General features: G+C 61.4%; 1 protein-coding gene across 1 annotated transcript; it reads right to left on the reverse strand.

The window, feature by feature from the left end:
* Window positions 1-75: 75 nt before the first annotated feature.
* Window positions 76-15,088, reverse strand: LIN28A (lin-28 homolog A). The gene is made up of 4 exons (XM_068657982.1): window positions 14,973-15,088; window positions 14,021-14,199; window positions 4,924-5,108; window positions 76-3,821 (listed from the first exon to the last, which is right to left on the reverse strand). Exons 1-4 carry the CDS (start codon window positions 15,001-15,003, stop codon window positions 3,608-3,610), a joined length of 609 nt encoding a protein of 202 aa, XP_068514083.1. The 5' UTR covers window positions 15,004-15,088; the 3' UTR covers window positions 76-3,607.
* Window positions 15,089-15,916: the final 828 nt, after the last annotated feature.

Raw genomic sequence — 15,916 nt, forward strand, 5'->3', positions numbered from 1 at the left:
AGGAGGGGGGAGGGGAGGCCGCCATGATGGGGGCGGCCATGAGGGGAGGGGGGGGGCGGCCGTGAGGGGAGCCCGGCAGGGGCAGGGTGGGCGTGGGGAGGCTTCAAGCCGGCCCTGGGGCGTGTGAGGGTCCTTGGGGTTCGGTTTTGACCCCCAAAATCCGGTGCCCCCCCACCCCCACAGCCCCTTTTTGGGGCTGAGAGCCTCAAACCCCCCCAGCCCCTCAGTGAGGGGAGGGAGGAGGAACCGCACACAGCAGCCATTGCCCGTGGTCTTTTATTTATTTTATTATTTTTTTCCAGAAAAAAAAAAAACACATTTCACATAGATGGTAATTAAACAAATTAAAAACACAAATGAAAGGAGGGAGGGGGGAAAAAAAACCCTGCAGCGACAGGAGCTGCGGCTCTCGCTGCAGGGACTCCACAGGAAACCTCCTCAGAGCCGCACGCAGCCTTCCCCCTGCATCCCCCCCTCCCTTCCCTCCCACTTCATACAAATTCCAAGAGTTTGACACAAACAAGCTTTGGTTGCTAGCAGTAAACATGGAGTTACATTCTTCCGTCTCCTCGTATAGACAATCTTGCGACTCAAAGGCTTTTTAACACCGGGGGGGGGGGACACACCGCCGCCACCTCGTGAGGGACATTTCTCCACATACATTCAAATGCCCCGTTACAGCAGGACCCTGAGTGTGCAGCCTCCTCCGCCCGCGACCCGCCGTCCCCTAATGCATAGTGCCCAGCGCCTGCGAGCCGAGCATGGGCAGGGTGGGTGATGATGCAGCAATTTATTTCATTATTGTCAAGACCCGGGAAGAACCCACAACAGGCAAACGCAAGGAGAAGATGCAAATCGAGCCCGTCTTCTCCAGCGTGGCTTCCCTCTACAGATAAAAATCCCTGTGTTCTGGGGTCCCGGGGCCACAGTGGCCCTGGGGAAAACCTGAGTGATTCTCTAAGCCGTTCGCTATTTGCTTTAGCCTAGGACAGGGATGGCTACAGAAGTCAAATCCCCACACAGAGTGGCAAGGCAGAGTACACAGAGAAGATCCCGTCTCCCTGGTCCAAAACCTATTAGATGCTTTGGCTATTTTTTTTTTTTTCATTTTTTTTTTCATTTTTTTTTCTTGTTACTTTTGTAAACAATAATCAAGAATACTGAGAGAAAGTGGAAAGATTTACAGAGATATTTACACGTACTAGGCATCTAGCAGAAAAATCACCAAAACCATTAAACTGGGGGGCAAGGGGGAAAGGTCCTACACGATTCTTCAAGACAGATACAAGACCCGGGGGGCAGCCGTTTCCCCGGCACCCCCAAGGTGCCGCGGGAGGGCCAGCAGCCCCCACAGTGGGACCGAAGCCCAGGGTTAGACGCGCAGCCTGGTGCGCCCTATTGCATTCACCCCGTTCAGACAAAAGCGGTTTCCCTGAAGTGGCTTTGTCTAGGTCCCATCGCTAGTCGAGAATTCGAGGTCCTTCCCCCACCCTCCCAAGAAGAGACCACCACCTCACCATAGGAACTACTGGAGCAGGGCAGGCTCAGCTGGGAGCCGCTCTCCATCCCCGCAAGCCTCGGGAGCAGGGGGTGGATTTGGGGCTGAGCAAAGCTTTGGAGGGAATGCCAGGCTCCGGCAGCCTCAGCAAGTCCCCGTGGTGATTCCTGCTGGTGAGGTTGGAGGAGATGCTCTCCACCTGGTCCAGCCCTGCTCCACATCTAAACCTATCGCTACCTAAAGAACAGTGGGAACCGTGCTCGCATCCTGAGATGCCGGCACGGCGAGACGCCCTCCCTGGGAAGGCTCCGGCCAGCCCCGGGGTTTTGGAGTGGAGTGTCAATGGCCTGAAAGCAGGGATCCAGAGCTTCCCCAGCCATCACGAACCGACATTTGGGGGAAGCCAGGAAGGGAGCAGACGGAGCCGTTGCACCTCCCGTGCCAGAACTTGGCACCAGGTCCCTCGTCCCAGCAGGTCCCAGTTTGGGGACGAGCGAGGGCAGGGAGTCAGGACAACGCTCGGTCTCTCAGCACCCTCCCTGGCTGCTGTCAGCTCTCACCACGTTGCCCTGGGACCCCCGTCCTGGCTTTCTGGTCCCCAGCCCCGTGTCACCAGCCTGCTGGGAGCCTGTGTGACGTCCCAGCCTGCGGGTGACAAGGGGGACTCTGGCACGGGGCAGACAGGAGCGTTCCCATCGGGACGGCGGGGAGGGGGATGTAAACAGGAGAGGGAAGTGGAGGACAGTCCTCAAAAGCCACCAGGCTGGGAGAAAATCTGGAGTTGGGGAGCCAACACGGGCTCTAGCAGCTGCTCCCTGCCCCTGCACTGCCTGGCGTCTCCATCCCTGCGCACAGATCGACAGACCCCAATTCCTCCTCAGTCCAGCAGGGAAGGGAAAGAGACTATTCAAATACAGTTAAAAAGAAAACAAAACCCAAACATACCAAAAAAAAATAAAAATAAAACACAACCAAAAAGCTCAACAACACGTCGAGTCCACCTAGCGAACATCCAGTGAGGTAGATCTACGCTTCCAATACAAACTTTGTCACATCTTTGTGCTGTTAGAAAAAAACCCTCCTCTCTGTCCAGCACGGGGCTACAGAGGCATTTTATCCCTGAGATTGCTCGAATACCTGAGAATAAGTTGCAGGAATTAGGTCCTTTCTCTCTCTCTCTTTTTTTTTTTTTTTTCCTTTTTCTTAAAGATTAAAATATACAAAAATACAAAAAACAGAATATTTATATTAAAAAAAAAAAAAAAAGACGACAAACAAACCCAAAGATACGTCATCCACGCACATCCTAGTGCAGCTTTCACTTGGCGTTGGCTTCGGCACGGGCGGGGGGCGGCCGGCCCCGGGAGAATAAAATTATAAAATTCATTGTCACCGGGGCCAATAAATAAAGGCAAGGCCAGGGGGCGGCGGGGAGGGACGAGGGCAGCCGCTGACACCCTGGTCCCCTTTTCCCTCTGTCCCTGGGCAGGCTGAGCCCAGGGGCCATTGGTTTCTGGCACATGGCATGGGCAGGAGGTGTATTCGTGCCCTGCGTGGGTTTGCTCCACGTGGAAGAGCCGACGTGCGGGAGCCCCGGCTGGGTTGCGTTTCCCCGAGGGAAACACCACCAGCAAAACCCCAGCAGCTGGCTTAAGCACTTGCAGCCCTCGCAGCCTTCCTGCTGCCCAGCTCCGGGGTTTGGAAGCGGGGAGACCTGCGAGCGAGGAGCTGGGGGAGCCACGGGGCCGGCCCGTGGGTGTCCCCCAGCTCTGCCGCCCTCGTCCCTCCCTCCTCCGGGCACGGGGCAGGGGGAGCAGGGAGCCGCGAGAGCCTCCCTGAGATGCTGCCTCTCTGCTCCTCCTCCCGGGGACCCTCCTGCCCGGCTTCGTGGAGAATAAAGACGAAGCAAACATGTTCCTTTTTCCCCTGCAAGAGGTGCGCCGAGCGCTCCCCCCACCATTTTTGGAGCCACCCCAATTAAAAGCGGGCTGCGGGGAGGAAAAGGGGCTGCCGCCTCCCCTCCCCGCTCCCTCCTCCCGGCCCCCGTGGCCTCCCGTTGCCTTGCCAAAGCCTCTCCGTCCCGGTGGTAGCCCCCGCCGCCGCCTGCCATCATTCCCGGGTTTCGGGGAGCAGGGGCGAGCTGTGCATGTCCTCCTCCTCTCGGAAGTAGGCAGGCTTTCCCTGCGAGCTGGGGGACTGCTGCGCTTTCGCCGGGCAGTTGGCGACCATGTGGCTGATGCTCTGGCAGAAGTGGCATTTCTTGGGCTGCGGCGGCAGCTTGCACTCTTTGGCGTGGTGGTCCAGCCCGCCGCAGTTGTAGCATCTGCGAGGGGAGGAGAGAGATTCGAGGGGGAGAAACAAAAGGAGAGAGGGGGTCGCCGCCGCACCGAGGGAGGTGGTGGCCCCGGGTTTGCTCCCCCGGTGGGTTTGGAGCTGGCCCAGTGGTGCTGCTGGTACCCAGGAGATGGCAGCAAACCCACGTGCCAAAAATGAGTGTGTGGGGACAAAAACGGGGACACTGGGGGCACATCCCTCTCCATCATGACCATGGTTACAGATCCTGTATCTACAGATCCTGCATTTTGGGTTGCCGCCAGCCTGCATGGTGCAAGCCACCAGCATTTAGAGCAGCAGGAACAAGCAGCCACATGGCCGGAGGCCCCAACTGGGAGGACAGATACAGGGACCAGGGCCACCAGCATGGGGACAGCCCTGAGGGTGGCTTGTCCGAGGCCGTGCCATCGTAGCATGCCCCCCCAGGTGCCCCCTTCATGCAGGAGCAAGGTGGGGAGCGGGAGCTGCCTGGTGCCCGTTCCTCATCCTGCATCATTTTAGGATGGCCACGACCATTTGCTCCTTGCTTCTCCTCCCCAGTTCCTTCCCAACCGATTGGAAAACCCAAACTTTGGGCAAACAGCTGGGGAAGAGGGCAGCATCGCTGGACCTCACCCCGGGGCCCCGAGCCTCACCGTGGGAGACGCTGCGGGGACGTCCGGCCACATCCTTCCCCCAGGGAAGGGTTTCTCTTAGGGAAAATTACCCCTGCCCGGCTCGGCCGGCCAAAGCTCCAGCGCACAAGGGGAGCATCAGCCCGGGGTGTCCCCGACCTCTGCCCTCTCCCTTCAGCTTCTCTGCCCTTTCCCCACCAAGCTGCATCTGCCGCTCATTAAGCGCAGGAGGAAGCCGCCGTCCCAGAGGAAGGGGCTGCTGCCCACCCCGTGCCCTGCTGCCCCCCGGCTCCGCTCGCCTGCCCCAAGCAGGCAGGATGGGGCCGCCCCGGCCCGGCTCACACCCAAGCATGGGGCAGCCTCCTGGGGACAACAGGGACATGAGGGGGACGCTGAGCACGTAGCCCGGCTCCAGGCACCTCCTGGCACCCGCAGGGCTCCGAAACAGCCCCGGATCAGGCCCCGGCCGCCCCTTACCGGTCTCCTTTCGATCTGCGTTTCTGGAGGCTCTTGCCCTTGGGTCTCCTCTCGCTGCCGATGCAGAAGACGCCCCCCGGGCCGGTCACCCGGATGGACTCCAAACCTTTGGATGACTTCTTGAAGGTGAACTCGACAGCTTCGCCCTCCTTCAGGCTGCGGAAGCCCTCCATGTGGAGCTTGCTCTGGGGGCAGGAGAGGACAGGGATCAGCACCAAACCAAGGCACCCCAATCCCCAGCACACCCCAAGCCCCACCCCGCAGCACCAGGGCTGCTGATGCCCCCTGTGCCTGCACCCAAGGGTGCAGACACCAGGAACTAAGCTCAATCCTGTACCTTCATCTGCTGGTTGATGTGGGACTGAGGCACGCAGCCAAGCTGGGCTCATTGCTCAGCAAAATAGGGCCAGCGGGGCCAGCTCTGACCCTAATTTCAGCAGGGTGTGCTGCAAAACGCTGGCTGTCCGTGCTGCAGCCCAATTTTCCCCCCCATCCTGCACTGCCCATTGCTATCTCCCGATGCCACGGGCTGGGGATGCTCATGCGGAGCTGCAAAACTTCCTTTTAAAAAGACAAAAGGACCTGGAGGCTCTGCACGTGCGGCCCTTCTCGCCTCCCCATGGAGAGGCAGAACCAGGGGGACACGGCCCAGGCCCCCTGCACACATTCCTGCAGCGAGACCAGGAGGTTTTGCCCCAAATCGTGGATGAACCACAGAGGATGCAGCATGGGGGTAGGAATTGGGGCCCTCAGGGCGGTGTCTGCTGGTCCCTCCCTGCTCCCTTCCCGGAACAATAAGGAGCTTTTCTCCGGGGCCCAGAGGCTGCAGCTGCCCAACGTGATGTGCCAGGGCTGCTACCAAAAATCCGAGTCTCCCCTGGCCTTAGCTCACCCCAGCTCTGTGCTGCTTTTGCCTGAGCATCCTTCAAAAGCTGCCGGGCTGGAGGGTGACCCCAAATGCAGCAGCTCCCTGCCGCTCCAGCCCTTTAAAAGCAATTAAGCAGCCATTTGGCCCCGGCTCAGCACCACCGGGGGCATCTCCCGGCCCCGGGGGTCAGCGCACTGAAAACAAACGAGTTTGGAGAGACACAGGCTGCGAGAGGGTGGAAAAATCCTCTCTGCTTTCCCCAAGCCCCGTCCATTTCAGGACACCTTCACGGGAAGCTGGGCTGGGCGATGTGCCCAGCACCTCCTGCCCTCCTGCTTGATCCCAGGCGGCTGTTGGAGCAGAGGTTTGGCTCAGCTTCGTTAGCGGAGCCTTAACGAGAGCAAAGAGTTAAGGGGGATTTGCTGGCGGAGGGAGGAGCAGCTCCAGCCTGGCCGGGCTGGGATTCCCGGCAGAGCCCGACGCCTGCGCGGCTGCGTGAAGCTGGGGACGCTGCTTTTATGAATGGAGCATCTCCCATTCATGGGCTGCCCCGTTCCCATCACGTGGCCCCCCCCGTGCTTCCCGCAGGGATCCTCCGCGGGCACGCTGCCCATCCCAGCCCCGCCGCCTTCCCTCTCTCCCTCCTCCTCCTCCTCTTCACCCTGTAAAAATGCCCGGGACCCGCGTGGGGACACCCCGCAGGAGAGCAGGGAGCGAGGAGATGGAGCCGTTGGGGTTTCAGGGTGGTTTTTTCTGGTGGGATCGTGGAGGATGCGCAAGCATCTGTGGGCACGTGCAAGTGAAAGCTCAGCAGAGCTTGAGAAGCTGCTCCTCCTTCCCCCTTTTCCTTTCCCAAACCTCTTGGGGGGGTTTCCCCACACTGGTCCCGGAGGCTGGCTCCATCTGGGACAGAGCCCACGGGGTTGAGGGTGGGCCAGGACACCCTGGGACAGCTCACCAGAAACCTCTGCTTCCTTCTACTGCCAAAACAGCCAAAATTTAACTTATGGGGTCCCTGATGAGGACACACTGGGACAAATTCTGCCCTCACGGTGCTGCTCCAAGCAGTCCCATCACCGGTGAGTACCCTACCACGCTCAGCACCCCCACGCACCACTCCCCAGCCCCAGCCTGGCCCCCTGGTGCCCCAAATCACCAGGAGGATGCTGAGCATCACCGGGAGGATGCTGAGCGCCTCCCCAGCACCAGCCCCGACACGAGGCAGCCTCCAGCGGGGTGTTTAAAGCCCCGGCCCCGACCCAGCTGTGTTTACACTGCCAGCGATGAAAACTCGCAGGCGCTCGGCCCTGTGCTCCGGGACAAAGCTGAGCCACAGCAAGGGGGGACCCTGGCACCATTCCCTGGGGGCTGCTGCACCCCTGGGTGCTGGGATCCCGCTCCTCACCCCTCCCACTCCAAGCACCCACCCCGCTCCCTGCCATCGCCCTGCTTTGGGGGGACCGAAGAAGAGGAGGAGGAGGAGGAGGAGGAGGAGGAGGAGGAGGAGGGCTGGGGCAGAAGCTGCCGCAACATGATGGGGAAGCGATTTATTTTCCAGCAGCGGGCGAGGATGACAACCGCCTCCTCGGCCCCCGGCCCCCTCCGCCAAAAGGCCAAAGGAAACGCCCTCTCCCCGGGGAAGAAGGGGGGCAGCGACCGGGGCGCCCCAGCTCTCCCCCCGCCGCGGCCTTTTGAAGTGAGCTGCGAGTGGCTGGTGGTCCCTGCGCATCCCCCTGCCCCCTTCCCAAAACACACACATTGCTGGCATTCCTCTGTTATCAGATAGGTAATCAAACTGCAGCCCATTGAATTAGCTGCATACCTCCTGCATCTGAAAGGAAGGGGCCCAGAGCCCCCCGGCCCACACCACACACAAAGCGGGAGCCTTCCCAGGCCTCCACACACACACACACACACACACACACACACACACACACACACCCATCCCCAAAAAATAAAGAGAGGAAGGGGGGGGGGCTCGGAGCGAGCCGGGGATGCTGGCGAGGGGGAGCGCAGGGGAGGGCTTGGGCTGGGAGCCACCGGGGCCGGCCAGCGAGAACAAAGGGCCGGCGGCGGCCGAGCTCACGCCGGCCAAATTCCAGGAGTTCCAGGCCACGGCGGGGGGAGGAAGGGTGGCCGGCATGGACGCGGCCCCACTGACCCCCAGCGCTGGCCACGGGGGCTGGAAGCCCGGTGCTGCGCCGCGGTTGCCCCCGTGCCCGCAGCAGCGCCGGGTCCCACACCCCACGGGTGGGTCTCGGGGAGATGGTTTGGGGGCAGGGGGTGTAGGACGACCCCGTGCTCTTGCTTACAAAGCATTGACGATAAAACCGTGTTTTAAGGCATATTTCACGGGGATCTGGCTTGTCATCATTAGGGCTCAGAGTTAACAGAGGGGCGAGAAGCAGCAGCAGCACCGGCCCAGCTCCCCGCGGTGCCAAGTGGCCCCGCAGCCCCCCCCACGGGCCCTTCACCCCCTCCCCACCCATCCCGCACCCCACTGGCATTTCCCACAGACAAAGACCCAGCACGTGAGCGGCCGAGCGCTGCCCACCGCCCCAGCACACCCCCGCAGACCCCAACTTCACCCATTCCCCCTCCCCACCTGCACGTGGGCACCTTCCTCCCTCCTCTCCCATGACCCCCCCCCCCGGTGGCAGCCCCATCATTAACGCCGCTTCCCCTTGGGGCTGGAGCACCCCAACCCCAAAAAAGCTCCGCTTTTTGCCCCCCTCCCCAACCCCACTGGGCGCTGGAGGGGCTCGGCCGGCCCCGGGGTCACCATTGTCCCCGCGGCCGCCCCAGCGCGACACAAGGGGACGTTTATTCCAGCCGGCCCCGGCCACTCAATCAAACCATCTTTGTGTCCGGAGGGGCCTCGGGCGGCTGCGGCCGCTGCACCTCGCCCTTATCTGCGCGGGGGAATCACCACGCTTTCAACTCAAATCTCTGGGAAAAGGAGCTGGGTTTGGGGTGATGCCTTTAGAGCGGCTCCGGGACCGCGAGCGCGGCACCGAGCGGTGCCAGGGGATGGCCGGGCTGTGCTCTGAGCTGGCCGCGGTGTTTTGGGCAGCCCGTGCCTCAGTTTCCCCCTCTCCTTCAGGAAAGACCTTGTGGATCCTGCAGCGGGGGTACCGCACCCTACAGGCTGCGCCCACCTCGCTGCCTGTTTTAGGATCGGGCTCAACGCAGCCCCAAGTCCCACGGGGCTCAGGCTCAGCACAGAGCTGCCCCTTCCTCGCTCCCATCCCAGGAGCAAGAGGGCATGGAGAGGGCTCCCTCTCGCCCAGTTTGGGCTAACACTTGCCCAGTTTGGGCTGGCACGGCATCAATTCCTGCCCAGCTCCATGGCCCCAATGGGACGGGGCAGCCTCAGCCCAGCCTGGGAGCAGTTTTGGGAACGTTGTGGCCAGGCTGGGCTCTGCCAGCGGGGCACCAGGGAACGTGGATGGCATCCACAGCCCAGGCAGGATCCATCCCTTTCGCCCTTCCCAAATTGCCATTTCCCAGCGCTGCTGGACGGAGCTCAGCGACCCTACTGAGGTTGTTTTGGGGCTCACACGCAGGAATCGGAGCAGGAATCATCTCCTGCTGCCCAGCCCTCGGTGCAAACCTCGGGGCAGATGCTCAGCCTTGCAGGAGGGGGTGGTGCAGGGGGAGATGCCCGCAGGACCCCACCGCAGGGAGCCCGGGGGATTTCACCGAAACCCCACTGGGGATTTTCCAGGCTCTCCCTCCTGCAATCCAGAGCAAATCCCTCAAAGATTTTTTTTCTTCTAATTCAAGTAAAACCAAAACAAAACCACGTTCCTGCCAAAATAACCACGCATTCCCTTAATTTTCCACCGTAAGCAAGCAAAATTAAACACCAGAGTAATTCTGGGGGGAAAAAAATCACCCACTGAGGGTCTAACACACCCGTTGTCTGCCCTAAATCCACCCCCTCAGCTCTCTCCGTTGGGTTTTTACCTGCCCCTAGGTTGCCAAACCCTTGCACACTTCCCAGGCAAGCACCTGGTGCTGCGAGGGGGCCAGCACCAGCACCAGCTAATTAGGATCAGCTGCTGCATCTTAATTTCATACTCCCCTATTAAAGCAGGGACACGTCCAGGAGCGGCAGCACCCCTTCCTTCGGCGGGGTCAGCTTTGTCCTGGTTATTTTTAGGAGCAAATAAATGGGGAAAAGGAAAAAACAGAGCTTGGAGCAGCAGGGGAAGGGGCTGGCGAAGACCCCGGCTCCATCCTGACCCTCCCCAGCTCCGCGCCAGTGCCTTAGAGAATGGGAGAAATCCCATTCATTTGGGCCATTTTATCTCGGAGACCATTTAAGGGTGTTTTCTCTCCCTGCCCGTCACCCTGGGGGCTCGAGAGAGCTGGGGATGGGGGAAGGGATGTGCCTGCAGCCATCAGTTAATCTTTAGACAGAGACAGGAGGCTTTTTTTGTGTGCAACTTGAGGGAGTTTCAGGGCAGGAATAAAGCCGCTCTCTCTTTCACCGCTCGCCATCGGGCACCGCGTTCCCAGGAATTCCCCTTCCCAGGACGCGCCGCGATTGTGCCCAGCGGTTATTGAAATGAAATAAATAAAAATGAAAATAAAAATGAATTAAATCGAGCCATTGCTCTCACCTCCCCTCCCCCCCTGAAAGCGGAGAGGCCAAAGTGCATCGCTGCCCCCCGGGGAGCCCTTCCCGAGGGGACTCGGTAAATCCCCCCCCTGCTCCCGCAGCCACCCACGCCGGCACCCCGGGACGCCCACCCACGGCTGGGGGGGGAGCCCAGCCCCACGCCGAGGCAGGAGCACCACGCACCCGAGTGGGAAAAAATGGGATTTTTCATACCAATCCCACGGGCATCGCCGCCCCGATGCGCTGACTTAGGCACATGCAGCAGGAGCCCGCTCCCGGGGGAGAAATGCCCCCTGTGCCCCCCACCTCTGCGCTCGCTCAGGGATGGAGCTGCCTCAAAATACGTGTTTTTGTTAAAATTTCTCATCTCATCACCTCCCGGCCGTGCTTGGGGACACGGCAGCAGCCCTCGTTCCTCTCCAACCCATCCCCTGTGCAGCCGTGTGGGGTCAGAGCCCCTTTGCGCCCCTCTGCCCCCCTCTGCGGGGCTCCTGGGGCCGGGAGCCCCCTCCCCGTGCCGGCACGCAGCCAGCTGGCCCCATACATGCAGGGCAGGAGGGACACGTCCTGGATGTGTCCCCCCACGGACACGCGGGACCATGGCACCGAGATGCCAGAAAATAAAAATCCCCGTGGACCCCCAGGTCCCAGCTGCAGCCAGCAGCTCTCCTTGCTGAAAATCACGGAGCAAAAAGCCCCAATTCCATCACTTTTAGGATTTGGGTTGGAGAAATGCTCTGAGACACGGAGCCGGGATGCAGGGACAGGGTGAGGCTGCTCCGGGAGCAGCGAGGTCCCCATGGGCTGGGCAGCCCCATCCCCTCCTCTCTCTGCCAGGGCTACGGGGCCAATTTTTGGGATGGGTTGTGCTCTCTCTGCTGCTCCAGCCAGCAGGCATCGAGCCTTGGGGATGTCGGAAAGGGGCACGCACATTTCCCCTTCTTCCTTTTTCCAGGTTTGCCTTCCCCAGCAGCCCGGCTCTCCCCTAAGCGATGCCCGGAGCAGCACCGTGAGCCCGTCCCACATCCCTGGGGAAAACCGCTGCAAATTTGGGGTCTTCACCAACACCAGCTGGATTTCTGCCACCTGGTGACCCCCAGCCCATCACGGGCACCACTCAGCCCTCGGCATCCCCGGGACGATCTGCTCCGCTCCTCCGGGCTTCATCTCCCCACAGCCCCCAAATGAATCCATCTCCAGTGTCCAGGGGAGGCATTTGAACCCAAATGCCTCATTTTTAGCTCACAATGAGAGGGAAAGGCAGCCCTGGAGGAGCCCTGTTAGTCTCCTGTCCTGCAGAGATTTTAATCTCTTTGTGATCAGATAAAGGGGGAGAGAGATGGAGACGCGCTCCCCGCGGAGAAGGGCCATTCAGACCTGGTTCCTGTAATAAAGTGATTTAATAGATCTAAAGAGGCCAATTCCCTTCTTTCTCCCACAATTACTTCCTGTGGGTCATCATTCACATATGTAAATGAAGAGGGGAAGGAGCGGGGAGTTATCGGGGAGCAGGAGGGGGGGGCTCTGGGTGCTAAACCCCAGTGGCTGCTTTGGGGCACCTCGCACGGTGCCGGGCACAGCACCCCGAGCATCCCCCGCTGGGGACGGGGTCTGGCTTTTGCCCTTTAGGGTCCTGACCCCCTCCCCGGGGCGCGGAGCCACCTCTGGTCCCTCTCCCCAGGTGCCGAGGAGGGGTCGGGGCGACCCCACAGCTTCGCTTTATGGGATCAGTGACCCTGTGCCGAGAGCGAGCGGGGTGGGAATCGGGGGGGAATCGGGGTGGGAATTGGAGGGTGCTCAGGGCACTACCCCAGCCCCAACCAGCTTCAGTCCCACAGGATGCGAAGCCCACGGTGTCACGAGCATCCCGGGTGGGACCCGCACACCATCCTCAGGCAGTGCCCTGCATCCCCCCTACCCAAAATCACCCCGTGCCCCGTGCTCACTGCGTTTCCCGAATGCCCCAAACCCCGCGCGGGGCTCCTGGCAAACGGGACACCGAGAGGTCTCCCCTCTCCCCGGGATCTGTGGCAGAGCCACCCGGCTAATTCCCTCTTTTCCTACAGGAACGAGAGTGAGAGCAATCAGGAAACCAGACTGTCTGGGGGCAATAAAACCCGGGGAGAGCGGAGGGAGGCTCGCCCCCACCCGCACGGTCCCGCTGCCCCACATTGACATGCAAAGACCCATTTGCTGCCCCTGGGGAGCACCCGGTGCTCGGCCCAGCTTTTCCCTGCTGATTTTGGAGCCCTCGCCCCCAAATCTGATTGTTTTTTTTTGGGATTTGGCTCCTACAAAGGCAGCTTCACCATGCTGCTGCCGAAGGAAGAAGGATTTGGTTCTCCCTTGTTCCTCTGCTTGCCTGGGCACAGCTGGGAGCCCCTTGGGGACCCCAGATCCCAGGACGAGCCCTGCCAGGATGAGGCACAGCCCCAGAGCTCAGCCCCACACCTGGGCTGCCCAGCAGCCCGCAGGATGGACCCCGCTTTTGTGGGATTTGTGCCCGTTGTCAGCACCGGGCACTGGAGCCAGCTCTTCCAGGGGCTCCCCGGAGCCGGCGTTCAAGGCACCACCGCGCTGCCTCCATCCCTGTCCTGCTCCCGGCTGTACGCACAAAAACACGCGAGTTTGCTCCCAAAACACCACATTTCCTACACTCCCACTGCTTCCCAGCCCCACCGGCTGCTGTTTTCCCCATCAGAGCGGGGACCTGGTGTAGGGGCAGCGGGGCACACTCAGCACCCAGCCCCGTTTCCAAGCACACTGAGCCCCGTAACCCCTTCCCGGCGTTGCCCCATGGCCCCAGTTCAGGCACCAGCTCCAAGCCCATTTCCCCAGCCCCTATATCAGGGTCCCCCCACACACAGCAGCTCCGTCCCCCTCCAGCGAGGCAGCTTGGAGCAGCCACAGCCCCAAAATTGCGATTTCCCTCGCTGCAGGATCACCAACGGGATACGCGCGGGGCTTCCCCGCTCGGCAAGGTGCGCGGGTTAAATCCGGACACGAGCCCGCCGCTACCCTACAGGACCCACAGGGCCGGGGATGTGCCCCTAAATGAGATACACAGAGAGATAATTCCCTCCCCACGCTCAAAGGATGAGGTGGGGAGAGTCCCATCCAGCATCCCTGCCTGGCTCAGGGGTCCCAGGACCCCATAACCTGGGGGAAAGGAAGCTCTTTCCCTTTCCCCCCACGGGGTGAGCAGCAGCCCTGCCCCAGCACCTCCCGTGCACCCCCTTTTCATTCGGGCGGGCACCTGCTCCCCCGGCCCCTCTCCGAGCTCCAGCGAGCTCCCCAGTGAACCATGATGAGAAAATGAAATCGCTCCAGGATCAGCTTACGGGACCGGTCCCCAGAGAGGGCTGGGGGCTGCGGGGGGCACGGGGCTGTGCCTGCCCTCCGCTGCCCTCCTCTCCTTGGAGAAACGAGCCCGGGGGCACCCCGGCTCCCCTGGGGACACCTCCCTAAAATTGGGGATAACAACAAAAATCCCTTTTCGGGCAGCACGGGGGGGCTCAATCCTGCACAGCATCCCCCCGGGGGGGTGTTGGGGCTGCACCCCTTTTGCTCCCCACCCCAGGGCCGGGCTCGCCACCACGTACCTGGTGCACGAAGACGTCGACGGGCGAGTCCAGCGTCGCGCCGCCCTTGGCGGTCATGGAGAGGAAGCCGAAACCCATGCGGACGTTGAACCACTTGCAGATGCCGGAGCCGTGCAGAGGTTGGGATTCGTTTTCGGCCTTGGGGGAGTCTCCGGTCGTCTCCTCACCCGGCTTCGCACCTGGGGAGAAACCCACACCGAGCACCTGAGCTGGGGCTGGGGGAGCGCCGGGTGCCCCCGACACCACCCAGGCCCCGCAGCCACCCGGGGAAAGAGCAGCAGGAGCCCCAGGTTGGATCCTACAGGCTGGAAAAGGCAAAAAATAATAATAATAATAAAAAAAATATGATACAGCTCCTTTCCCCCAAACGCAGAGACCGGCTCAGCCTCCACGTGTGTGCAGGACCGCGCCGGGTGCCGGGGGAAGCAAAGGGAGCCGCTGCCGGCGGTGCGCGGGGTGGGAGCCCAAAATCCGGCCCCCCTCTCAAAAATGTTTAAAAAAAACAAAACAAGGAAAAAATAAATTAAAAAGCCAAAACGAAAAAAAAAAATTAAAAATAAACCCAAACCATGCAAAACCGGGAAAAATTCCCCCGAAACACCAGCTCGCCCCCCAGCCCGGCGAGCCACGCCGGGGAAATTCTTTCACCCCGCTGCACCCCTGCTCCCAGCTGACCCCCCCCGCCCCCCTTTCAGCCCCGAGCTCATCCTGGGGCTGGGGGGGTGGCAAAAATCTTTTAAAAAAATCCCCAAAAATCCCCAAATCCTGCAGCGGGAGCGTGGCCACGCTCGGCCCGGCTTGGCCGCCGGGGTTGAGCGGGGCTCAGCGGGTCGGGTTTGGGGGGGGGGGTCCCTCGCCCACCCCCTTCACCCCCCCCCCCCGGCCGGGCTCTGTCGCCGTTATTAATAATCGCGGAGGCGAGGAAGGGCTGCGACAATAAATATAACTTAACCTGCAAACTGCTGGTTGGAAACAGACCCCATCCCGACCCTGGCTTGCAAATTCCGAGTTGTGGCTGTTACCGCCTCCTCCTCCCTCCTCCTCCTCCTCCTCGGCCAGCTTTGAGGGTAGCAGCCCCAGCCAAAAAAAAAAAAGAAAAAAAAAAGAAAAAAAAAGGAGAAAAAAAAAAAAAAAAAACACAACCCAAAAAAAAAAAAAGCCCGGCTTAGACCCCGACAGGAGGGAGCCGGGAGAGGTTTGACTCCATCTTCACTCCAACAATAGGGGTGGGAGGGAGCGGGAGGGTTTTTTTTTCAAAGGCTCCCAAATTCTCGCAGACAATAGCGGCCCCCGCCCCCCCCCCCCGGGACCCACCCGCGGGGCTGGGGGGCGCCGGGCCCCGCTGGTCCAAGCCCGCCCCCACGTGATCCTAATTTCCTAATTAACCCCCCGGTAATAGCGACACATTCCGGGAGGGATTTGGGAACTTAGGGGGGGGGGGGGGGGTTTGAGGACCCCCCCCATCCTATTTAGGGGCGAGGCCACCTGTCAAGGGGGGGGGCGATGTGACCCATTTGGGGGGCAGGACCCCCGTACCCCACTTGGGGGGGGGAAAAACACGCGTGGGGGGAGCGGGCACGGGGCTGAGCCCCCCGGAGGGGTTTTTAGGTTGGGGGGGGGCAGCAGTGGTGTTTTTCCAGGACACCCGCACCTCAACCTTGCGCCCCCTCCACCCACGCGTGTCCGGAGTGGGTGGGTGGCGGGGTGGGGTGGGGGGGAGGCCGCTTGCCCCGGAGCCCCGGGGAGCGGGGTTGAGGCCGGGGGGGGGGGCGGAGGCCGGGACAAAGGGCGAGTGCCCGCGGCCCCCCCCAGCCTCCATTTCCGGCCGCTGCCCGCAGCCTCCTCTCCCCTCCCGGCGGGGGCACAGCGCCCCCCCCCGCGTGGTGCGAGCCCTGC

This window comes from Anas acuta, chromosome 21, assembly GCF_963932015.1.
Source record: "Anas acuta chromosome 21, bAnaAcu1.1, whole genome shotgun sequence".
NCBI classification, from domain to species: domain Eukaryota; kingdom Metazoa; phylum Chordata; class Aves; order Anseriformes; family Anatidae; genus Anas; species Anas acuta.

What these genes read in the sequence shown, in the direction of transcription:
- LIN28A (XM_068657982.1), bottom strand. Translation starts at nt 15,003, where the DNA reads ATGGGGTCTGTTTCCAACCAGCAGTTTGCAG. An exon ending in TCGACGTCTTCGTGCACCAG is followed by an intron (nt 5,109 to 14,020) that starts GTACGTGGTGGC and finishes TCCTGCCCCCAG; the next exon opens with AGCAAGCTCCACATGGAGGG. An exon ending in CGCAGATCGAAAGGAGACCG is followed by an intron (nt 3,822 to 4,923) that starts GTAAGGGGCGGC and finishes CTCCCCTCGCAG; the next exon opens with ATGCTACAACTGCGGCGGGC.